The 24,965-nt window shown below is 44.6% G+C and overlaps 1 protein-coding gene across 2 annotated transcripts in view; it reads left to right on the plus strand.

Annotated features, from left to right (window-relative positions):
• PLPP3 (phospholipid phosphatase 3) overlaps nucleotides 1-24,965 on the plus strand; it is a 136,337-nt gene that overhangs the window by 90,688 nt on the left and 20,684 nt on the right. For both annotated transcript variants that reach the window (XM_081057886.1, XM_081057885.1), the window contains 3 exons: nucleotides 12,370-12,650; nucleotides 13,017-13,074; nucleotides 23,335-23,511. In XM_081057886.1, coding sequence (XP_080914012.1) covers nucleotides 12,370-12,650; nucleotides 13,017-13,074; nucleotides 23,335-23,511 — 516 coding nt within the window. The remainder of the gene's footprint in view (nucleotides 1-12,369; nucleotides 12,651-13,016; nucleotides 13,075-23,334; nucleotides 23,512-24,965) is intronic.

Below are 24,965 nucleotides of genomic sequence, written 5' to 3' on the forward strand. Positions count from 1 at the left end.
TGTCCATTTAGGACAGGGGTGGGCGGGAGTATATGATGGTAATCCAGTCTTATAATTTGTGAGTCATACATTTTTCATAGCTGTCCATTCCACACCTTTAGTATTGTCTAAGTTTGTTCTTTGCTCCTAAACCCCAGTCATGTGGAGCAAGGCGCAGGCATCATGTCCACGAAGATGAATTCTCCCTCACAGGCCCTTGCGTCATCCATGTGTTAGCTTCCACCTGGAAGCTTATCTTTGGCCTGTATGAGCAAGCCAAGAAGGAGGGAAGTTAATATTGAGATCATTACTTGTGAAATAAGTGGTATCATTTCCATTATACAAGTGGAAAATCAGAAGCTCAAGGGGGTTAAACGGTATGCTCAAAGTCTACAGCTCATAAAAGTTGGGGTTCAAACCTATGCCTGGCTTACTTCAAAGCCCTGTTTCCATCTTGCAGACTTGATTTCGGAATGGAGGTTGGGTACTCCAAATGCACTGCTCAAGGGGATAGGCAGTTAGCTAATCGCGCCTACTCTGGATCAAATATAACCTGTTGATGGTACATGAAACATGTTTCATGAAGTTTCTTTTCACTTCCCCACTCTAGAGGTTGGTTGTAAACTTTGAGACCCGTCTTTGTTTTTTAATAACATTGCAAACCAGGCACACCATCAACAGTTTGAAATTGGGGAGGTGGGAGAAGGAGGCTAGTAGAAGTCTTTTCAACATTCAAAAGAAAAACAGTCCATTTTACATCTGTAGTAGCTGCTCAAAGGTGGACTAAAGATCTTTGTGTTCAAAAACCGAAATACGAAATCTGATTTTACTGTTTTCTCCAATTTGACAGTGTGGGGTTGAGTTCTCTAGGAAGAAGGGCTTTGCCTAGAAAAGATGTTTGTAATAGAAGGCAAATAAATTGCACAGTACCTTGTACTTAAGGTTTGAACAGGTGTTTTTGACAGTTGGAGGATAAGGTTTGAACAGGTGTTTTTGACAGTTGGAGGATCAGTTCATTAAATGCTTTTAAGAAGCCTACTAAGTGGATAAGATAAAGACTAGCCCCAGGATAGTGTATGCTCTCCGCTCTCTGTGTCACCGGCTGGCCTCGTGGGCTGCTCCCACGCACAGCACAGCAGCGAAGGACATTCTTCAGAGACCTGGGCACGCACTGACTGTACGAATTAGGTGAATCACTAGTTTCTGTAGCCCTCCTTTTCCTCATCTGTAAAATGAGAGTGGTGTTTGAGTTCGCTCATGAGGATTGCTGTAAGAATCAAATGCTGTTGTGCATGGGAACACACTTTGTGCAGTGGGCTAGAAGAACAGAGGGCACTAACGTAGATTCTTTAAGACCCATGCTGCTCTGAGTTCCTCCTTCCTCAAGCAAAACTCCTGGGCATTGGCTCTTTCCCTGCTGTTTGCCAAAACCTGCCCCTTCCGCCTTACAAACGCTAACATTTCTACAAAAAATCTGCTTTTAAGATTTTAATCATGGCTTGCCTAGCTGCTCATGTCATGTTGACGTTTTAATTAAAATGCTCCCTGACCTCCCAGGTTTCCTTGTAATAGTCACGTGTTGTGGTCTTGGTGAGAGGATGAGGAACAGCACTCCTTGCCCAGCCATACACGGTTAGCAACGTAGGTTTGCATAGTACTTTTCCTATAGTTCTGAGAAAGCTCAGGCAAGCAGATACCACAATAATGATCTTTTGTCAGGTGCAGCTGAGTGCCCTAGAAACCTGTGGACCATGTTCAAGCATTTTCCCCCACGGGAACCCCAAGTGCTAGGTATTCTTACGGTTCTTAGTTTAGGGTGTGGTTAAAGGCATAAACTCTGGTTCATACCTGAGATCCTCCGCTGTGGAGCATGTAGCAAGTTAATGAACCTCACTGAGACTCAGTAGGCTCGTCTGTTAAATGGAGATACGTCTACTTATTAAGGTTCTCAGAATTAAATGAGCTAATATATGTAAAGTAACTCAGTGCCTGGCCCCTACCATACACTCAATAAATGTTAACTATTTTTATACTGAGTACCCAAATTCAAAACATGGTGAATTGACTTAGCCAAGACCCTGTATCTGATAAAAATAGAATCAGCAAAGGAACTCCAGTCTTTGGACTCATACTTCCTGCTCTTTCCTTGCAGCTAATGAACGATATAGAACCCAGGTCTCATGACTGTCGTTCCGGTGCTCTTTGCAAGAGGACCTTTACCTCCTGACCTAGCTGCCCTTGCATTTCAGCTGGAGGCAGGAGGTCTGCTTGCCTGTTTACCTGCCAATAAGGCCCAGAGTCCTCATGGACAAAAGTCAAAGACCTCAGAGGAAGAATGAATCATTCACTTTAGTTGATTCATTTCTGGAAAAGCAATAGAGCTTAAATTAAACAACAACAACACACTTCCCACTTTCCCATTATGACGTCATAGAGCCCGGCTGGCTCCACCCAGAATCTGCTCCTGGTCAGAGGACATGAGTGACAGTCAGGGCGGGTAGATGGGGACTCAAAGCTGGAAATCTAATCATCCTGCTAAGGCCTTCTCTGCTGAATGTCAGGTTTGTTTAAAACAAGAGAAGCCTGGACTGATTGGCTGCCCTTGCTTCAGTTTGAACGTCCCCACAGCAAAGTAATGGAATGCCGGTGGTGGAGTTTTAGCCATGCAAATCATCAGAAGTTATAGAGAAAGCAGACACCTTTCTATGGCAAGAGATAGGGAAAAACCTAGTCATGTTGACCTCTTTTTCAGATGTATCTCAGATTCTGGAATTATAGCATAATAGGAATTCCTTCCAAATCCACAAAGCAATGGTTTCTATCCCTCCCTTGTAAAGGCTTAATGACCTTAGCTGCAATGAGATTAGGAGCAAATAGTAAAATATCATCTCCTATCTAGCCTCCTTGCGTTTTGCCTTGCACTGTGCTGTGAAGAGTATTATGGACAAAGATTTTAATATGGAAAAAATGCTCAGTATTCTTTTTAAGTAAACATGGGATCAGTGCTTGCCTTGGTCAAGCCCTGAAAGGGGTTTATATGGATTCTTCATATCTAGGAGTTGATGCCTTGGTGAGTCATGGGTGAATCCCCTTCTCCCTCCAGCCATAAAAATGCTGCTTTTCCTCTCAGATCCCATTGAATCTAATCCTTTGTAACCATTCCAACCAGAGAAAAAGCTCAGATTTTGGCATCACCTAACCTAATAGGTTCATGTCCCAAATTCTGTGCTTACTCATTCTGTTACTTTTCCTTCAACCTCAGACAAAGCCACTGACTCCCTTGGAAAAGAGGGATACCTTCCTTTTCTGTAAACAAGTGACAATAGTTCACCAACTCCATAGGCTTGTTTTGAGAGTCAAATCAAATGAAATCTTGTGTGTCCTTAGTGAGAATCATCCTTTTCATTTCTGTACTGTCGTGCAACTTATAAAGTGGTCTTTATGTTTGCATTGCCTTATTTGCATTGACAGTCATCCTGGGAGGGAAGATATCAGAGGATGTTCTCATGGCGCAGCTAAGGTAACTGGGGCTCAAGGATAGTAAGTGACTTTCCCAAAGCTAATTAGGACAGGGCTAGACCAGGAGTCCTCGGATTCTGAGGCCAAGACTTTTTTTTGTGATGACAGCATGGCTGCCTTCTAAAGCCAGCCTACCTTCCACAATTATTCAAACCCCCATGGTGTAGCAGGTGCTGGGGGTGAACCTCAGTCCAAATAGCTGCATGTTGGCTCTCATCACTAAACTGCCAGAAGCTGTCCCATCTCAAGCAGACAAATAACGCCTCAATACACATTGCCTTGTAATGTGATTTGTGTCCGGTGTTGTCTTCCCAGCTAGATAATAGGTGCCTGGAAGGCAGAGACCAGGCCTTTTCCTCTTGCACAGGGTAGGTACTACATAAACAAGCAGACATCTTCTTCAGCAAGCATTCCTTGGCTCCCTCCTCCCGCACCTTCCAAAGGTCTCAGAGATCCCTGGCCCCGCCTCTGTCTTTGCAGTTACTGTGCTGAAGTGTCACGTCTGTTTACGTGTCTACTTCCTGCGTACCCTGTTATCTGCATCAGGCTAGGGACCGGTCTGATTTGATTTTTGTATTGCTAGACATAGTGCAAGGCATAGTCTTTGGTGCTCAATATATATTTGTAAAAATCACAGGGGAGGCCATCCATTTTGAGCATAAAATCAAAAGCATTATTAGGCCAAAAGATGCCAGAGGATGTATGGAGCAGGGGAAAGTGTCCAATTTGCTTCCCTAAACTTTTAAATGTGGTCCATGCTGCCCACTGGAATGTGCTCTATACCACATGAAAATTGCTTGCTGGAGAGACAAGAAGAAGAGCTTGATACCTCCAAGATTTGTTTATTCAGGATCAGGCTTCAGTTTGCCTACATCTGGACTTCATTACTTCCTCCCCATCCCCCATCTCCCTTTATCTGAGAAAGCACTGCCAAGAAAACAAGGTTCCCCAAGATTGCCTCCTCATTAAAGGTGAGTCAAGTTTTCAACTCTGAAAAAAGTGAAGTCACGCTGGCCCAGTGGTGCCTTAGTGGGAGACCCCTACCCCCAGTTTACAGTCCACTACATCTGTGCAATTACCAAGACCACCAACAGAGAGTGGGGCCACATTAATCCTCCAACTGTGTCATCCCCTGATCAGAGGGCTAGAGAGTTCTTCTGAGACCTTCTTATCCCTGGAGGCATGGTGGGAGGGGGCATCTATTTGCAATTTAACAAACACAGGCATTGAGATAAAGATTTACTGTAGTCTGTTCCCTTTCCCAACCACCTCCACTCCTGCCCTGGAAGAAGTGAGAGCTGTAGCAATTCTTCCTAAGTTACCAGCGCTCTGAGGGGTTAATGACTTTGAAAAATGTATCTAATATGAAGGTGACGATATTCTCCATTTTAAGTGATAATGCTTAGAGGCTGAAAAAAATCTGTTGGTGGGAGTCAGTGAGTGTTAGAGGATGGGGTAGAGAGTCGGATAACATTTGTGAGCTACCTAATGGGCCGGAAACCCAAATGCCTTATCTTAAATCCTCTTCAACAGCTACATGAGATAGGTATTATTTACCCCATCTACAATGAGGGAGGCTTACGAGGGTGACGAGGGTGACGTGACTCGTGTGAGGTTACTCTGCTTGGTGGGTGGGGGAGCAGGAATTAAAGCCCAGGTCTGTCTGGCTTCAAAGCCCAGTGTTTGAACTGAAGGCGCACTCTGTGCTAGGTGTTGTGCAGAGTGCTCTTTATTTAGTGACCTATCAAAGCTTTTAGTTCCCGGGCTTGGAGCTCAGTGTATAAAGGAAGAAAAACCATCTAGACCACGGGGCAGGTGACCACGGAAGATGGATAGTGTCTTACAGGGTTTTGTATGAAGTGGTTTGTGCCGAAGGTGATAAGCTGCTGTGTAGGTCGATACATGGTAAGACCTCCCCTGCAACAAGCAGGCATGTGATAGGCACCTTGGCCTAGAAGCTATAAGGCACAGATAATGCCCTTGGAGCTTATGGTCTGATGGAGAAGCAGGTCATGTAGTAGACTGACTACTCTATTAGAGACCCTTAAGGAAACTAAAAAATTGGTTGGAGAATAAGAAGAGAGTCAGGGCAGTGCGGGGTGGTGGGCCCCAGAGAGGTAAGAGCCAAAGGACAAAACAGGCCGAATGCTATAGATGGCCTGAGGGATAAATGCAGTGCTATAGAAGTTCAGAGGAAGATCATTGAAGGTTATTTTCATTTGGCGAAGACTTCATCATCATCACCATTCATTGAGCACTTTTACCCACTTAATTATCACAACAGCCCTTGAGCTGTTGGTACTGTCAACATCCTGCTTTATATACAGAAGGAAACAGGGTTCTCAAGCTCAGTTGTGCAAGACCCACAAGTAAAAGAGCCAAACTTTAACCTAGTACACTAGTTGGCAGTTGAGCTCTACTTTGAAATATGGTTTAGGACTTTCATCAAAGACCCTGACATTTCAAGCAGAGAAGATTGCTTCAACAATAGTAGAGCACGAACAATAGTGTTTTTGGATCTCGGCTGGGGGAGTAGAAAATAAGGTAATAGACAAAGATAAGGTAGGAAAGGATTATATAGCAATATTGTGAAATTCCTTGAGTGCTGGGGAATTCCTCCAATTAATTGGCTAGAGTTGGATGAAAGTATTTGAAGCTAGTTTGGTCAATTTTCTAACAAAAGTGAGGCCTGAACCATAGTGACAGCAATGCAAGGAGAAAAGGGGGAAAAAGATGGCTATGTGAGATGCCTTGCAAAAGTAGGATGAAGAAAATTTGCTGACAGTAGGATAAGGGAGAGGGAGGAGTCTACAATTTCATGTCTTTGAAGTTGTATGTTTGGTGGTACCTTGAGCAGAAATGGAGGCAAGAAAAGTGAGGTTTGGGGCAGAAGTTGGACTGAGTGGAATGGTTAGGTTGACATGCTATTAACATTGATTTGATAATCAGTTGGGAGATATGACTGAAGATTGGAATAGGGCTGATAGGGCTAAAGCATAAGCTGAGCCTAGAGAGAGCAAGAGATATCCTTTTGGAGGTCATCTTCACAGAAGTAATAATTGAAACTATTGAAGCAGCTGAGATCACAGCAGACAGGCAAAAATACAACCCTAGGGAAGACCCACCTTTATCTGGTAGAACCCGGAAGTGGAGCCACTGGAAGAAGAAAGGTGTTTGAGAATAGGAAGAAAAGCACCATGGTGCTATGTTAAGGAAGCTTAGGAAATTCAATGTCAAAAGGAGTAAGAGATGGGTCATAGGCAATGCTGCAGAAAAAGTAGCCAAGAGACTCTTTCATGGACAGGCTAAGGTGGTCATCTGAGAGAACTATGGGTTTGAGTCCCTGAGTTTTGGGAAGAGAATGTCTTCTTTATAAAGCTGGTGGGCATAGGGCAGCTGCTGCTCATTTCAACCATGAATAGCTTCTGCGGCCTCTATGTGGCCTTTTTGCTGTCCATATTCAAGATATTGGAGTTTGGACTTACCCAGAAACCCCACTGATGGCCTAGGACAGTCCTCATTGCCTTTTACAATCTGTTAGGCACTGACGTCTTGCTACAAGGCTGAAGACAACCAAGTGAGAGAAGAATCAAAAATTAAATTTTGCATCAATGATTTGTTATCACTGAAGATGCTGCATTTTATTGCAGTAGATGGAGCGTTAAGCTTCGGAGAAAATATAGCTTCACTTGTGTCTCTATCCTTAGAAGCAGGAGCTAGATAACTTGACATGTTTCCTTTCCCTTGGGACTGAGAAATAAACTGAGAAGAACGATTTCTTCCTTCATTATTCTCAATCCTCAAATGTTTGTGGAGTGAAACTCTTCTGGACTGAAAGAAGTTCATTAAGCCCCATAACTGAGATGTGAAAGAATAACTTGGTGCTCTGTGGTTGGAAGGGACTTCGATGGGCAGGTGTCTGACAAGATTACGTGACCTTACCGGGTGCTCTGTGACTGTCCATCTCACTGGAGACGCAGACGCTGCTGCCTGCTAGGACTTCTAAGAGAAAGCCAGCTTGGTGCCGTCAGAGCACAAGAACCAGTATGAAGAGGTCCAGGCTACAGTGACAGTCCTGCCACTGCCTTATTTCTGACCCCCGGTGATTCACTGACCTCTCTGGCCTTCACCTTACTCACTTATAAAGTGTCGATAATAACTTAGTAATTCATAGCCTGTTGGTGACAAGCAAATAACACAGTAGATGTGAGAAGCCTTTGAAAGCTGTAAAGTGCTATGCAAATATTATTATTCAAGCAGATCAGAGTATAGGGAAGCTGGTCCTTCAAACTCAGCAGGGGAAGAAGATGAGTTCCCAGTCTTTAAAAGGAGAGATTGTTGAAATACTACGTGCAAAAATCTTACTTTTCTTCAGATAATTTAAAAATAGAGTGGAATGTTCAAAAATAACACCAACGATACAGTACAATTGCTCTTTCTGCATTGGGTTTAGATTTCCCTTCCACTTTGTTCCCCTGAAAAAAGCATACTAGATTAAAAGGTCAAAGCCAGTGTCATCCATACACAGGTTTTCTGGTTCTACCCTGGAGGAGGTAGTACTTCCAAACTTGAAGTTGGAAGTTCTCTTCCAAGGAGCTCTTGGGGGTATCTTGGAAAAGATATTTTCTACAAGTATTTGTTAATATTTTTGTTTCCCCTTCTCCAATGGAAGAAGAAAATTGACTTTTGGAGGGCTCTTCTGTTAGGTCCTGGGCACCTGACGTACCACTTTCTTGAATCCCCTAGCAATCCTGCCATGTAAATAGTATCAGTCGTCTTTTATAGATGAGAAGACCTAAACCCAGAGAGGTGAAGTCACTTGCCTAAAGTAAGAGATGGGATTCAGACCAAAGATTTTTCTGGCTCCAAAGTCAGTACTTCTTTTACCACCCTAAGCTCTCCTTTCCAAAAAGTCTATCCCAATATTTCTCCAGATTTCCTCTCCAGAACAGTTCAATATTTGTGAATCTGTGGGCAGTTGAGCTCTTTTCCCCCAGAAAAGACAGGAAGGGTGGCTGTCTTAGACTTTGAGACAACCTCCCCCCAAACTGCAGCCGTTCTCAGGCAAGGACTGATCCCTTTCTGTCCCCTCATAGCTTAATTGCAATACTTTCCCAGTTTATTAGTTTCCAGATTCTGTGCCAAGTGCTTTAAAAGGCAGGTAGGGGAGAGTTCTCTGCTCACCTGGCAGCCTGCCATGCCCCTCCCCCCCATGCCACCCCCCAGAATCTGTTGCTTGCTGTTTCAGAAAGGGATCAACATTGAAGGCATTTTTCTCAGCAGTGAAATTTACATATCACCATCTTGCTGACTGAAGCAGAAATGAGGGCTCCTGGGGCAGGAGCCTGGGGGTGGGGACAGAGCCTTTGTAGGAGAGAGGGAGGGGGAGGGAAGAGCTTATTTTATTACCCAGGAATAAAAACATTGTGAGTAATGAATAAAGTCCGAAAGCAGTAAATCTGGGACTCCAGAGTTAGGTGTGTAATGTGTCAGAGAACAATTTAAGCCTTCGCCTCTTCTGCAGAGGTGAGGTATGCAGGCCGTCATTCACAGCCCGAATTTCATTAAATGGTCTTTTAAAGGTTAGGATTACAAGAAGCCAAGTCCGGCTGGTTCATAATGATGATTTATGGCTGTGTTGTCGACTCCCCGACCCTTCTGTACAAGGGGATAGAGAAAATACATAATTTGTTGCTCATTAGCTCCAAGATCTGTCAGGCTGGCCCAGAAGCCATGTGGTCCTGGAGTCATGCGTCTGCTAAATGACTTCAGCCTGGCCCAGTCCTTGAAAATGTACAATTGCTATACTATAGTGGAAACTGTTTTTAATAACAATAGACATAATAAAATTATCTCACTGTAGTCTGGCATGGGTCTGGGTCTTTGAACTTGAGAGTCAGAATAGCTGGATCTACTCTGTAACTAGCCTCAAATCCTTCAAATAAGTTGCTATCTCTCAGAGCCTTGGTATCGCCACCTGTAGAATGGGTATATCTTCTCCACAGTTGAAGATTAAGTGAAACTAAAGTGCAAAAGAAAGGTGAACAATTGCTGCTATGATTAGCATTGTTATGAGGCTTTGAGGTGCCCTCAAATGTTCTTTTTACCTCTTTGCCTTCCCATGAGAGACAAGGAAGCATTTTAATTTGAAGTTTATTGTTTGCAAGACTGTGGCATGGAAAGCCGAAATTTTAGGATGAAGGGATGTTAGAAGTGAAAGGAACCCTTGAGTTGTAATCAAACCCTTTCTCTCTATGCTGACTGAAGCAGAGAGATGACTCACTTGAGATTAATCAGTAGATTCATGTAAGAGATGCTAATTTGTAGTGGAAACTTGCGTGTTCTTTCACAGCGTTAAACAGGAAATCACGCTCAAGCCGAGCCAATTTAGAAAATTTCTTAATCTGTGGCCGCGGTATGGTTTGAGGAACTCAGAAGCAGTCCAAGGGTGGGGGTTGTGCATGTGGCCCCCGTTCCGCTCTTTGCCTATGTTATCTCCGGGGGAAAGCACCCTTCCTCTGCTCCTGCTTTGCAGGGTTGGGGGGCTAGTGGTGGAGGTATAGCACAGGAGAGTTGAGAATAAATGCCATTGCAATTATGAGGTAGTAAATCACGGAGTCGAGTGCCCTCATTTTGCAAATGGAGACCCTAACTTATCCCATATTCATTCAATGAGTACCTTCGAACCGTGGCCCCTTGACTCCGAGTTTAGTGGGGTTTTTTCCCCCCTGCACCTAAAATCATGTGAGTATGACTTATAAATAAAAAATAAGAGAGAACATGATGGTGGTAATAAACATCTGGAACTTGTTAGCCTAGAAGGTTACATAGGGTAAAAGTGTAAACAGGTTCAAAAGGGGAATTAGAATGAATGGTAGGAAAGAATGCTGGGTGGGGAGTTGGAACACCTGGGTCTAATCTTTAGATGTGAGTTAATTTGGACCTCAGTTTGTTCTGTATATAATGGACCCTTTCATTTCTGACTTGCTGTGCTTCTCAGATTTTAATCTTTGCAACGTGTTATCAAAGGTCTCTTCGTAATGTTTAGAGGATATTTCTAATTTTGCCATAAGGCAGCTGTGAGAACTACTGTCCTGCTCCCTTTCATTAATTCATTCATTCAACTAATAGTCTCTGAGCACCTCCCTGGGATCAGGTAATAGTTCTGCTCAACCAGGGAATAGCTAAGTCAGGACTTGGCTCTTTCTCTCTCTAATAGAGAATCATACGCAATGTGACCTGGGAAACCAAAGTGTAGCACTTAGAAGTAGCAAGGTTTTATAAACACAGAATCACTGTATAAACGTTAGCAGAAGTAGCTGTTCTCACTACTGTACCTGCTGGCCTCGGGGCCCAGCTGGCATTTCCCTCCTACGTGGCCATCCTATCCCCAGACTTTGGAGCCCCTGAGGACTTGGATCGGACCCCATGCCTTGATGCCTTCCCTCGCAGTGAAGAATAGCAGGAGACTTAGAAAAGGAGTGCCCGGATATGTCAGTCGATTGCTTCCCTTGTGGTTGTCAACTTGCTCTCTGCTCCCTGAAAGGGCAAGTGTGGCTCATCATCCCGCCCTGTGGGGAAGTGTGAAAGGGACTTTGTGGTGAGTGATGAGTTGAACATTGGCGTCCCTGGACTGTGGTGCAACCAGGAGGAAGTGGTCATGGCTGTGCTGTGGAGTTAAGACAAGGGCAGCCGGCTGTGTGGTTGTGCATTACCAAAGCAGGATTGGTCCTCTGCTACGAAGGCATCATAGGCATTTGTCTTACAGGGTATGGACTGGCCTCCCATCCTTAACATGAAACCAGGCCCTTTCAGTTGAAGTGCTTCCCCCCTCAGGAGAAATTCCCCCACCCCCCGGCCTCAACAATATCTCTCATGGTTTTTGTGAGGATTTCACAAAGGAAGTATATAAAAGCAAAGCCTGGTATGCAGTAGGTATTCAATAATTGATAGCTCTCTTTTATTATTATTATTTTTTAGTGGTGATAAATGTCCCCTCAGTGTCAAGGAGTAGCTCCAGTGGGATGGAAGAAGTGTATGAAAATCAAGACTCACTCGCCCTCCTTCAGAATTGAGGGAACAATGCAGGCAGACTTGAGGAAATTCACCAACTCTGAAGGACATTGTACTAACCGTGCCTTGGGTTGTAGTTCAGTGTTCTTTTCATCATACCATACTTCTGAAACGGGAGATGAAAGAATCACTTTCTATGACCCAGCTCATTTCCCATCCATGTTATCATATTTAAGCCAACAACTCTGCAAAGGTGGGTAGCCTCCTTTCATGGAGAAGGAAACTTAAGCCTGGAGAGGTTAAGTTATTGCTGAAGGACACCAGGTAGGTGGCAGAGCCTAGATTCAAACCCAGGACTTGGTCTTGGGATATTCACCCTTCCCTATAGAAACCCTCACTGTGGCTCAATGTTGACACAAGGCTCAGGCCCTTTGTAGAGTTAGACTGTTAGTGATTCTTTGCTCCAGATCCTCTGATATCCTGGCCACCCTTAAGTCTTGATTTTTCATCTAATTTTTTTTCTATAGCTAAGTTCTTATTTGTCTCTTTCTCACATTAAAAAATACGTGTATATTTATATATAAATATGTTTGATTTTATGTTTTTCTTGTTACAAGGTATTCTGTAGCTATGTAGGACTTTTTTGAAAAAAGCAAATAATGACCAAGTTAGCACTTTGATCTTTCCTCCCAAACGTATTTGTGTCTGTGTACTTACTAAATAGAAAATTGGGATTTTCTAGATTATAATTTACAGTTGTCTACTAAACATTCTCTTTTGTCAGTAAATACACTTTACGGCGTCAGTTTTGATGATGGGTCTTGATACTGCCTAATTCCCCAATTGGTTTCCTTTCAGATCATCACAGGGGAATTCTACCGGATCTATTACCTGAAGGAGAAGTCCCGGTCAACGATTCAGAATCCCTACGTGGCAGCCCTCTATAAGCAAGTGGGTTGCTTCCTCTTTGGCTGTGCCATCAGCCAGTCCTTCACAGACATTGCTAAAGTCTCCATTGGACGCCTGCGTCCTCATTTCTTGAGTGTCTGCAATCCTGATTTCAACCTGATCAACTGCTCTGAGGGCTACGTTCAGAACTATAAATGCAGAGGTGATGACAGCAAAGTCCAGGAAGCCAGGTGAGACACCTCCTCCCGTGGCCACTGTGCACCCCTTTGAGACAGACAGTTCAGTGAGCACTTACTAAGCACCTACTAGGCGCCAGGCCCAGTGCTGTGTTCCGGATTAGATGGGTCGCTATGGCATAGTCCTTATGCTTGAGGAAGTCACATGATTGAGATAGACATGTACATAAACAATTATGATATAGCATGTGTTCTTGATCGTGCCTGATAGGTTACAGGCAGTCTGTCCAAAGCACCACCAGGGATGTAAAAACAAGACGTTGCTGTTCCCTAGGTCAGTCTAGGGAGGGAAGGCAGGCAGACAATTGTGTAGCAGGGATGTGCATATGGCCCTTTCATGGCCCTCTCTTACTCTTGCAGGAAGTCCTTCTTCTCTGGCCACGCCTCCTTCTCCATGTACACTATGCTGTATTTGGTGGTAAGTACCTGCCCTCTTATTCCAATGGAGTCCAGCCCCAGCTTAAATCCCTTCTGTACACAAAGCCCCCAGGGTGGTTTGGGACAGGTGTCCTATGAAATCCTTGAAAAAGGGCTTAGCTAGAAAATTTGAGTTCTATTCTGAGCTCCACCACTGCCTCAGCAGAAGTTGTTTTAGTCTCCAGGATTTTCTTATTTTTCAAATAAAAATAATTACTATAGTTGCTTGGTAAGCATTGTGTACCCATTTTGAAATTACGAAGTGAAAAAGACACTTTGTATAACATTTTATGGGAACAAGGACTGTTTTCTGAAAATCCATTAAACTCAGTTGATCCTTACAGGAACCTTATGTCATAAGTAATATTATTTCTATTGTGGGAAAGGATTGCTTAGTAAGGCTCAAGAGAAGGCGAGTGAACTGCCAGAATGTACGTAGATACCAGGACCGTTGCTCAAACTGAAGTCTTCCGGTCAAGTTTGTTGCAGTGCTCCCCATGCTGGTCCTCTGTAGTCTACTGATGGAAAGGCTTGAAAACTCATCCTCATCTGACTACATAGAGTGATTTTATGCTTTACAAAATACTGCATCCATGAGCACACATGACCTTGTCCTAACAGGAGGTATCAAAATCCTCATCCCCGTTGCTTGGATGCAGAGACCAAGGCCCAGAGAGGCTACGCAGCATGTAGAAGGTCCTTCCACTGGTAGTGGAGCCACGATCTGCATCCCCATGTGGCCCGTCCCATTGCCATGTCTGCTCTGACTTCCTGGAGATGCCGGGACAGTGCAGGTGATGTCCCGTTCCCTGCCAGCTGCTGCAGATAGCGGCTGATCTGTTTCTCTTTGTCAGTTAAATATGGTCCCCCTGCCTTTCCTCTTCCCTTGAATGAGGTTGGTGTGCCAAGGCACTTCCTGCTTCTGACTGCTTTGATGGGAGGACAGAGAGAGAAGGCACCGAGAGGTCAGACATAGCTCAGAGGAGCATGAGCGGTTTGGAAAAAGGACGTTTTGATTTTGACTTATTTGAGAAACACGATTAGGAATTGGAAAAAACTTTTAAGTTGTTTTGTCTTGTTTCTTCCCCCACCAATCCTTTCCAAGTTTGGAGGCCTCTAGGCTTCCCGTTACCTAGGATGCAGAAGTAAAAAGTGGGCCCCAACCTACAGAAACATTCAATGTGCATTTTACGTATTCCTGAATAGCACTTCCCTTCATTCTTGATTTTCTGGTTTTTGTGTTTGCTTCGCTCTGAGAAAGGATAATTTAGCAAAGATATTCAGTTTAGTTTCCTGTTCCATTTCTATGTTTTACCCAGGCCTGGAAGCAATTTTACAAATGTAATCTCACTGTTTTGTAAAGGTGCTTAAAGGAGTACATATGTGCTCAGTTTTCTGTATTCCTTCATTTTCTTCCAAGAGAAAAACACTAGATAATTTTGAAACCTACGCCAGGCACTGTGTGCTCCACAGCTGCCCCAAAGGTAAAGGTGCTGACGGGTTTCTGGTGCCTTCTGTGTGCCAGGCGCCGTGTGGAGCTCACACTGTAATATTCGATTCTCTCAGCAACCCAGTGAGATACCTGTGATTACCCTGCTTTCCATTTAAAATAGACCAACCAACCGTAATCTAAGAAGGTCTGCAGTAAAAGGTCTACATCCAGTAAGAGGCAGAAAGGGTATCTGAAAGCTGGTCTTTATAACTCCAGCATCATTTTATGTTCTTTTCATTATACGGCACTACGAAAACAAAAACAAAACAAACCTGCAGAATAAACTTAAGGAATATAAGCCCTTGACGCTGATTGTAATTTCACCTGAAGGCGAGCTACCTTTCTTCAGATCTGCTTTAAGGGGCGAGATGGTCCCCTCACCGTGTTCGCCCCCATCCCCCCATCCCCCCACCCCCACTGAGTTACCTCCTTAACAGCTATGATTACAGCAAGTCTCTGCAGGGGTCATGGATGCAGAGCAGATTTTGATTGAATGCTTATTTGCATCTCTCTGAGGGAGGAAAAATTGCAGTGCCTTTGTACTCCTGGAAAGAAGAAAAAGAAGGAGGGAGAAAGGGAGAGAGGAAAGGAAGAGACGGGGAGAAAGAAGAGCCTTCTTAATCCTTCGTCTCTTGAGCACATTAGGATACACATTCACTCATGCACACACCCTACACTCTTAGGAACCCTCGCGAACGTACATACATTCAACATGCACAACTCGCATATACAACATACGAACACAGGGCTGTTCACCTCTAAGGTTATCTTGCCCTAAAACAACCTCTGAAGCTAAGAGCCAAAAAGTAAGGACAGTGCTCTTTGCCAGGGCTGTTTTTTTTTGTTACATTACATGGAAATGTCAGCCCCTTGAATGTCCATTTTGCAATGTTTTCTATAGTTAAGTTTGCTGCCTGTCAGAATTGGTGGGAAATCCTGCAGCCAGTCAGAGAAGCCCTTTCATGTTAGGCTTCAGGAAGTGCTGGAGTTGGGTGCTTTTGTTAACACAGCCTGTGATCCCAGCTTCCCTGGAGCCTTGGAGAGAATCACATTTCAACTGGTTGTGTATAGCGTTAACAGCTTTTGCCTTTAGAGTCAGTCAGACCTGGATGATTCTGGCCATGCCAATTAATAGTTATGGAACCATGCATGAGTGGGTTACTTAGCTTTCAAGCCTCAGTGTACTCACCTATAAAGTGGAGACAATCTTGTCTGTTTTACAGGGTTATTGCCACTTTTCTCTAGGCCCCTCTTTCCCCATCTGTCAAATGAAAGAGTGGAATTAGATGGTGCCTGTTTATCTCTCAATCTCTGTGGCTCTGTTTGAAAGAAGGTTGAACTAACTGCTGATGGGAAGCCCTCAGGGACAAACTTAGGCCCACATCACCATGGAGTTCAAAGAGAGTGGCCGCCCAGAAGCATCAGCCACCCCTAACTAGAGGCCTTTCAGCACCAGCTGCCATGTCGGGCCTCCCAGGGCTTTGCAGGGCATTCCGTATTAGGTTTTGATTTGTAAAATAGTTAGCTTGGAAAAACCATTCCCCAAACACCAAATTATCTCTGGGCACGGAACCTTAAGGATGAGGTTAGGGCTTGTTAATGCATATTCTAATGAGAAAAATCCCACAGCGTCTATAAACATGAATGGTGCTTCCCACCCGTGAGCCCTGGCCTCCACCCCAGAGCACCACATCTGGATTGGCCCTGCACTTCCATAGTCAGGGACTGAGGATGTCCAGCTAAAATGCCAACAGCAGGGCAGGCACCCATTCATGTAACATATCTGCTGTCTCCTCTGTTGTGTCACCTATGGGGGCTACTGAGCTAAATCAGACCCGCGGTCTGCCCTCCAGGAACTTCCCTGTGCATTCAACATTCAGCATCCAGCACATATTTAGCGAGTGGCTCTGATGCACCAACCACCACGCCAGGGGTGGGAAAATGGAGATTAGTAAGGCATAGTCACAGTCCTTGGGGAGTTCAGTCTAGAGAAGTAGGTGGACAATGACAACAGTCAGGTTCATTGTGCGGGGGAGAAGCAAGGGGATGTGTCGGTTATTGTGGAAGCTGAGAATTGTAGTGGCTACCCCGGAGTGGAGAGTGGCAGAAGCCAGGGAAGGTTTCCAGTCGGATGAAGGTGGGAGGATTGGAAGGACTCGCTACCTGTGTATAGATGGAAAGGAGGATGGTGCTTTGAGAACGGCAGGTACTCCGTTCAGTACAGCATTGATCTGGTAGGAAGTCAGGGGTGGAGGGCACGTTAATTGTTGAGAAGATCTGTGGGATCATCTGCCCTGGCTCCTCTTGCAGCTCAGATTAGGCGGCAGTACAGTACGTTCCTCTGGGGCCGTCTGCTCCTGCTGTGCTCCTTTCCCAGGACTCTGTACTTTGCCCCCTTTCACCTTTGCCCGTCCCTGGCCACCCTGTGTAAAATGACAGCCCCCTCCTCCGATACTTCCTAATTTCCTTTGTGGCTTCCTCCCCACACACACAACTTCTCACCTCTGACATACTATGTATTCGCTTCTTTGTTTATCTCCACCAGGGAAACTAAGCTTCTTTCCATTCCAATCAGAACTGTGTTCGTTTCCTCTTCACTGACTTGATAGATGACAAGGGGCCTGTGTGGTACAGGAAAGGTCTCGGTTGCCTCTTCGCTGAACTCTTTACCTATTGACTCTTGACTGCGATGCCCATGAGAACTGTTTATGTGTGGAGGGTAGGTTGGGTACCAAGGAAACAGGGAAGTGGTTGTCCTCGGACAGCCATGTTCTCCAGCCTGTGGTTGTTAGTCATTGAGGTTTGTTCAACGTGTTAGGAATCCTGGAGCAGTGGGGTCTGGTGTGCCCACGAGACATACCCGCAGATCCTGGGAGTGTCTGAAACTGCAGAAACAAGATTGTGGTTTCCAAGGGAAATATACCGCTGTGCCAGATGTTTTTCCTTTTGTCCCTCTCTATCTCATCCATCCATCCATCCATCTTTCCAGTGTCAGTGACCAGTGTCAGACCTGTGTGAACATCCCGGCACACCACAAAAGTTCACATCTTGTATGGAAAGCCTGAAAAGTAAAAAGCTGCCAAACAATTGGATGAGTTCTCTGACTGAGGGTGGAATGAAGGGTTAGAGCACAGAGGAAAGGGCTGTTAACTCTGCTGAGAGGTGCACTAAGTCAATTCACAGGCTCTCCTTACCTTAAGGTCAGCTCAGAGATTCTATTCTTACAAAAGCTGGACACTTGTGTTTCAGGTATGGGTGTTACAAAAACGTGTGAACAGTAAATGAGAGGAGCCCGAAGTTCAAATGTCCCATGCAGGTTGTTCTTTAGTTCATGACAGCTATGTAGTCCCCTCAAATTGGTTCTTTTCTCCAAAGATACAAGTGCAATACAAAAGACCAATACTTTGTGTGCAAAGCACTAATTCCCTAAAGAAGCCAGATGGTTCTGTGGTTAGAGCATGAACTTAGAAAGAGGCAAATCTTCCTTCATGTAAATCATGCCTCTTGTTACCTTGAACAAGTGACGTGGCCTCTGTTGGCCTTGTTTTCTTCATCTGTAAAATGGGCACAGTGGTGTCCATCGACCAGGATGACTGCGTGAACTGTAGGTTGTGTCATTTAAAGCACCTAGCACAGTATCTAGAACAGTGCTCACAGTATCTAGAACAGTGCTCGGCAAAATGATACTTTCTTTTTCTCTCCCTGATAGTGACAGAAAATAAGATCTGATTCCCTTCTAAAGAAGGAGCAAGATCAACTAAAACAAATATTTCTTTTTTGTCCTGAAAGTGGTTGAATAATTTTCCAGAGAGAAATTCCAGTTCTGCACCATGTAGACGAGTCACCGGGCACATGAAGCAGAGCCAAGCGTGCCATGGAGGAGATGAGAGAGGGAGAAACTGTCTCCCTGTGGGTGTCAGTGATCTGGACAGACTTCCAGGAAGACGGCAGGCTGGGACACAAGGAGGGACAAAAGCCTCCTTTTCACTCTTAGCAGAGCTGTCCCAAGAGCGATGGAAATGAAGGGAAAGGACAGTACCGACCTGTTTCACCAGTATGCAAATTGTGTAATGAAACACAAATGACTTAGCAAGAACGGGGACTGTGACTCACCCACATCTGACTCTGCTGGTTCAGACCCGAGGAGCCGGCTTGAATTCAGCCAGGGCTTTCTAAGGAGGTTTTGTTGAGATTCCACAGGACCCCGATTTTAAAGCTAGGATCAGGAAGAAGAGAACTCCATTCATGGAGTGAGTCCTCTGTGCCAGAGACTTTCACACACATCATTTAGTTGGGGGGAAGTGGGGGCGGGGATACAGGTATATACTTTTCTATTGTTGTCTTCATCTATCTACCATCAGCCGTTTCAGCAATTGGATGAAAAATCTTAGTATTAGAAAAGGACTTTACGATTTTATTCTTTTTTTCACAAAGGAAGGTATTTTATTCATGCCCGTCTCTTTCACAGACATGTTTTTTTGTTTGTTTTTTGTTTGTTTGTTTTTAAAATGAACAGAGCTCCTTATGAGACAGCAGAAATTCAGAGAAGCAGTGTGACTTGTTCTACACTTGGTATGAAGCAGAGAAAAGATTCAGATCTACTTGTTCTGATTGCAGGGCAAACACTTTGCATTCTCTGCATTGTCACACTGATGGTTGAGAAGCGGATTTTTGCAGCCCAGAGATCTTCCCACCACCAATGGGGAAGTGAAGACAGATTAGACAGGCTCTCATGGCTGCTGACGACTATGAGAGGTCAGGGTGATTTAGGCTTTCCGAGCTTTCCTTCAGCTCTGCTCACCCCATTCCTAACCACTTTTTTTCAGGGTGTCTAGGACTTTTTGGAAGCCCATGTAGGAATTCTGATTCTGGGAAAGTCTCCTTGTTGTTTGGCCCAGAACAGGGACGTTACATCCTTGTGGTCAGGAGGTTTGGCTTCCTCTTCTGAATTAGGGGCACCTGCCCCTGTGGAGTGGGAATGAATGGAGCCTCCTGACCCACACAGTGCCCCCAGGCTCAGGTTTCCCAGGGAGCAGGGTGCTCCAGAAAATACTCCCTGATTCGGCTGAGGCCCAGGCCCCTGGCCTGGAGTGGCTCCTGCGAATGAGGCTATGAACCAGCAAAATCTGCGTCATTGAGCAGTTAGATTGGTATGGGATGGGGGAGAGAATTACCAGGTCTTTTGATCAACCTCAAAGCCTGTTGTCACCTGCTTACTTCTCAGATCAGAAGTAGACATTGGGTGGAAGGTCATTGTTCAATCTTTCTTTAGTAAGTTACTTGTTTTGGTGAAATCAACCACTGTCATTGCCTAAATTTCATTTACTAAGGCAAAAGGGTAGTGTGGGTTTTTGGAAGAGCGCCTTGAGTGCACTAGATACTATTCTACCTATTTCACAGGTGAGGAAGTTTAGAAAAGTTAAGTGACACACTTATTAAGTGGTAAAGCCAGGACTGGAATCCCCAAATCCACTTTACTACTGCTGTGCTTACCCCTGAAACCCCAACTGCAGACACCAGGATCAGTCCTGAGATCTTGAGACATTTCTCCATAAGTGTGCTAGCTACTGATAGATGGGGTGGGGGAAGGGCAAGCTTCCCTCCACAGACTAATTCCATGACTGACTGCTTCTCAAAAAGATTCTTTCCCCATGGCTCCCTGCTCCTTTCTCATTCATAAGCGCTGTCTTCCTGAAGCTATTCTGATGACTGGTCTTTTCCTCTCCAAGTTCCTCTCTTGTATTTATTTTTTTCTTTTATGAAGCTCCAGCCTAAGTATCTGAGTCAGTGGGAAGGGGAGAGGTATGCTTTGTTGGGTTGGAAACCCACCCTTCCTGTGCCTCACCCTGATTCCGAAGGCCCGTGACCTCAAGTCTGCAAGTGGGGGGAAGTGTTGCAGGGTTTTGAACCAGACGTTCCTGAAGACCTGCAGATTTTTCAGGGAGGGAAATTAGAAAATCTTGGGGCTACTAGGTCCAAATGAAGAGAAGTGGTCAGAGAATGTATAATCCTCTGTTGATTGAGCCACATGTTCTTCCAGGCACTCCATCTCCATGATCACCTCTCTGTACTACGGCCTGTGACAGTGGTGGTTACATTTTTTTTATGTGTGAGAAAACTGAGGCTCAGTGAGGTTTTCCTGATGAAAACCTGGGCTCTTTCTGTTATCCAACACACCCCATCCATCGACAAGACTTGCTGGAGGGAGATCAGACCCTAGCAGGCACAATACAAATACACACACTATTCCTTGCTCCCTGAACTGGCCACTGTTCTGAAGACTTGTGTTGAGTTGGAGCTATGTCAACATTATCTCCATCCCAACTGCCCAAAGGAAGGGAGCTTTTATTCGTGATTGCAGAATCTGTGGTTGGGTCATTTCAGCAGAAATAAGGGACTAGGCTTTGACCTGCAGACTATTTTTTATGGTACTGAGTGCCTTGCTTCACACGGTTACATTTGTCACCGTTGCTTACAGTTAATATTTACCACTTGGGACTCAACGGGTCGATGTGCTGTACAAATAGTCATAAGTATAATAAGTGATGAAAATAAGGATGTGGAAGAGAGCGTTTACCAATCTTTTTTCAAAAGACCCTCAGTGTTCCGTGGAGTATGGTTTAGGAAAGACTGGCCTACGAATGAGAGACCAGGTGCCTTCGTTTGACCTCCAGTACCCTTCCTAAATAGCCTCTGCAGCCCTGTTTCTCATCACCCCACCCCCACCCCACCCCAACATCCTCTTCAGCTGCACTGAACTATGAGAAGTGCTCTGGAACTCTGCTGGCTTCTAAGTCGTCACTCTGCCTGGAATACACAGCCCTCACTGCTGTCCTCTTAACTCCTACCAAACACTATTCATCTGTAGGGTTCAAGTCAAGTATAATCATTGATCCTAGTCCCTGAACTTCTGTCATACTTCCTGTAAAACCCATAATATACTTACTTTTGCTTTCATGTATCTCCCCAACTGTGTGCTCCATAGGACAGGAATTGTAACTTCTTATTTCTGTGTCCTTAGCACTTATAGTGTCTGGCTTGTGTGCTTGCTTGTTTTTTGTATGTATGTATGTATGTAGGTATGTGTGTAATTCATTTATTTATTTATTATTTTAATTTAATTTTATTCCTCCCTCATTCCACAGGTTTGGCTTTTCAGGTTATTTTTAGAATATTGTTGTTACGTGTTTTTTTTCTCCATATCTTTATAGGATATCCATGGGAATCTGATTGAATTTACATGTCAATGTATGAGTTTAGGAGTTAAGTGTTCTAAAAAATGAGTGTTCTTGTAAAGACAAATGCTAACTCTATTCAGATTGTCCTTCACGTCCCTTGTTTCATAAGGGCCCTATGGGATTCTTTGTAAATTCATTACTATTTATTTAATCATCTTTGCGATTATGATGACTTTGCCTCTTTTAGATCTTGAACTGGTTATTTTTTGCATATGAAAAAACCTTTGATTTTTTTTTGATCACTTGTTTAGCAACCAACAGCATCGATGCATTCTGTATTAGTTTTTCATTTGTTATGCTTAGATTTCCCAATAATACATTCATGTAATTTCATAATGATTATAAAATTTCCTGCTGTTTTCCAGGCCTGGGTTTTCGAAATAGTTTCCCAGTAGTTGAGGATTCAGTGCTAGACACTCTTCCTACGTCGATAAGAGTGACTCCGGAATCTTCCACTCTTCTGTCTCCTCAGGACTGGTCTCTGGCGTGCTCTTTCCGGACCAACAAAAGGAAAATGTCCATTTGTCTCAGGAAGGGCAGTCACGCCTTTGCCACTGTCACAGATCTATCTTTAGGCCGTCAGCCCTCTCCCCTCCGCTCTCTTCCCTTCTCCTGGTTTTTGCTTTGATTTGTAGTCGGAAGTTCCTCTTGTCTCATTGCCTCTTCCCCCTCATTTCCCAAGTTCCCACAGGAACCTGGAAAGTAGGTTGTGCCCAGAGGTTAGAACGGAAACTGCAGCAAGATAACTATGGGGGACAATGCCCAGTTGACGTCATTTCAACTTCTTTGCTTCAGCCAGAGGTGTTTTTTTTTTTTTCTTCCATTTTTCTTCAGGTTACTCTCCTACTCCACCCAGCCCAGTGTCTGTCAACCTCTGTTTGAGAGCTCTCTGGCATTGTCTGGCTGGTTTATGTGTTTCCTTACTTTCTAATTCAAAATCCACAGCCCCAAGTAGTGACTTTGAAACTTATCCTTTGACAGAGATGCTTTCTTCTGATGCATAAGCAGCCCCTTGTGACTATCATGATAACCTCCCCCTCTCGTCATACGTCTTATTTCCATGGCAATCCTAAGAGGCAGGTAGTACATGGAGTGCGTAGAATAATCTCCACGAAAACACACAAGTGCACTGAATGAGCCGTCAATTGTAAAAAAAGAAACCTTTACTAACCCTGGTTATTCTTTGATTAGTTTCAATCAAGAAGAAGACAAAAGGGAATTAATATTTGTAAAGTGTCTAATACATACCAGGTAGTGTGCTAAGGCTTTTCTCATATATTCCTCAGCTCTCTCTAGCTTATCACCCTAGAAAAGCTCCATTTTTCTTATTTTTTCAGTACAGGAAGGACCGCTTAAGGTTTAAATAACTGGCTTGAGGTCATGTCCAAGTTGAATACTCTTTCTACAACATGCCACACCCAAGGTCCGGATAACTGCATTTAGTGGAAATGTAGTGTGCATCGACTTGGTATTATAATACAGGTGAGTAGCGAGTCACTTAGTGTCTGTTCATTTTATCTCCACCCTCCAGCTGTACCTCCAGGCCCGCTTCACTTGGCGAGGTGCCCGCCTGCTTCGGCCACTCCTGCAGTTCACCCTGATCATGATGGCCTTTTACACAGGACTGTCCCGTGTATCTGACCACAAGCACCATCCCAGCGATGTCCTGGCAGGATTTGCTCAAGGAGCCCTGGTGGCCTGCTGCATAGTAAGTAGCATCTTGTCCTCAGTATACAATCCGAGCTCTAGACTGCCTGCTTGTTAAATGTTTCCAGCTCAGTGACCAAAGCCAAGGAGCTCTCCGTCCTCTTCTCTGCTCGGTATCCGAAGAGTCACCCTACTCAGGACCCCTTCAGTAAAATGAGAATAATGACTGCTTCTTTCAAGCCTGTGAGTTTTAATCCAACAGAGTCTGTAAATCCTCTGTTCCATCAACAATGACAGATTTGGGCTCATAGAATTTTGCAATTGGAAGAGATCTTAGATCTTGTCCAACTCACTGACTTCATTGATGAGGACATTTAGGGTTAGAGAGGGGAAGAAACTTGTCCCAGGTCACGTGTCAAGTGTAAATCCCTGACTCATAGTGCTGACATGCTGCTTTGGTGGACACTTACTACTGAGTAGAACTTCTCAGCTTCTTGGAAACTTCTGTCTGTCTCTGTGACCTTTCGGATGACTCGGTCAGACCCTAACCTCAATGTTGGCTAGAAAAGAGGGGATTTGGTGAAGACTAAGGCCTTACCCATCAAGTCACAGAGTTCCCTAGAGGATGGCCTTGGGATGGATCACGTTCTGATTTACCCCAAATGAATGGGTTACCCGTTTCACGTACTTAATCCCTGATTCCAGTTTGGGTGGGATAAGGTATTCCACCTCTCTGAGCCTCCATCTCCTCAGGAATCCTGCCTACTAAAAGTTTTCGGGGCTTATTTAGCAAACATGACCGAATACCTATTCTAATACTGTTCCTTCCTGGGCCCTACTCAGGGGAGCTCAGCCTGGGCCGTCAGGAATCCCAGAATACAGTAATGGCTGGATGTTTCAGCACCACACATGTAGGCTGTGTTGTTAGTATAACCCTCGCTCATTCACAGTAAGAATCATGAACAATAGGGAAATGTAGACCAGCCCCTGTCCTTTCCTGATTTCTAAGCCTGGCTGCAGCCCCACGTCACCCTACAACAAGCTCTCCCACTCTTCTATGGCAGCATTTATCTCTGTTGAAATTGTTGGTATGTGTCTCCCTTTAGGCTGGGTTCCTTGGGGGTAGGGACCATATGTAACATATATATTATTCTCCCTATTTTACCAAGGCCTCTCAGGGATCTTAGCTCAGAGTAAGTAAATGTGCTTAATCAGCAAAACGCTAGAGTCAGTGAGATGATCTACCCTCTCCTGAGAACCCTGTCAAGAACATTCTCTTGAACGCAGAGGGAAGAATAAGGCACAGCCCTTGCACCTAAGGAAATCCCAGTCTAGTCGCTCCCGCAGCTGGGCCAAGCACAGCAGTTGTAGTACAATGTGGGGCTGCAATGGAGGCACAGACAGGGTGCTTCAGCAGGCCGATGGGGTCTGACTGTGCAGTGGTCAAGAAGCGGAACCAGGAGTTGGGGCGATCAGAGTGGGCACCATAATGAAAGTAGCATCTGAGCTGCTTGC

Source organism: Rhinolophus hipposideros (genome assembly GCF_964194185.1).
Source record: "Rhinolophus hipposideros genome assembly, chromosome: 8".
NCBI lineage: Eukaryota > Metazoa > Chordata > Mammalia > Chiroptera > Rhinolophidae > Rhinolophus > Rhinolophus hipposideros.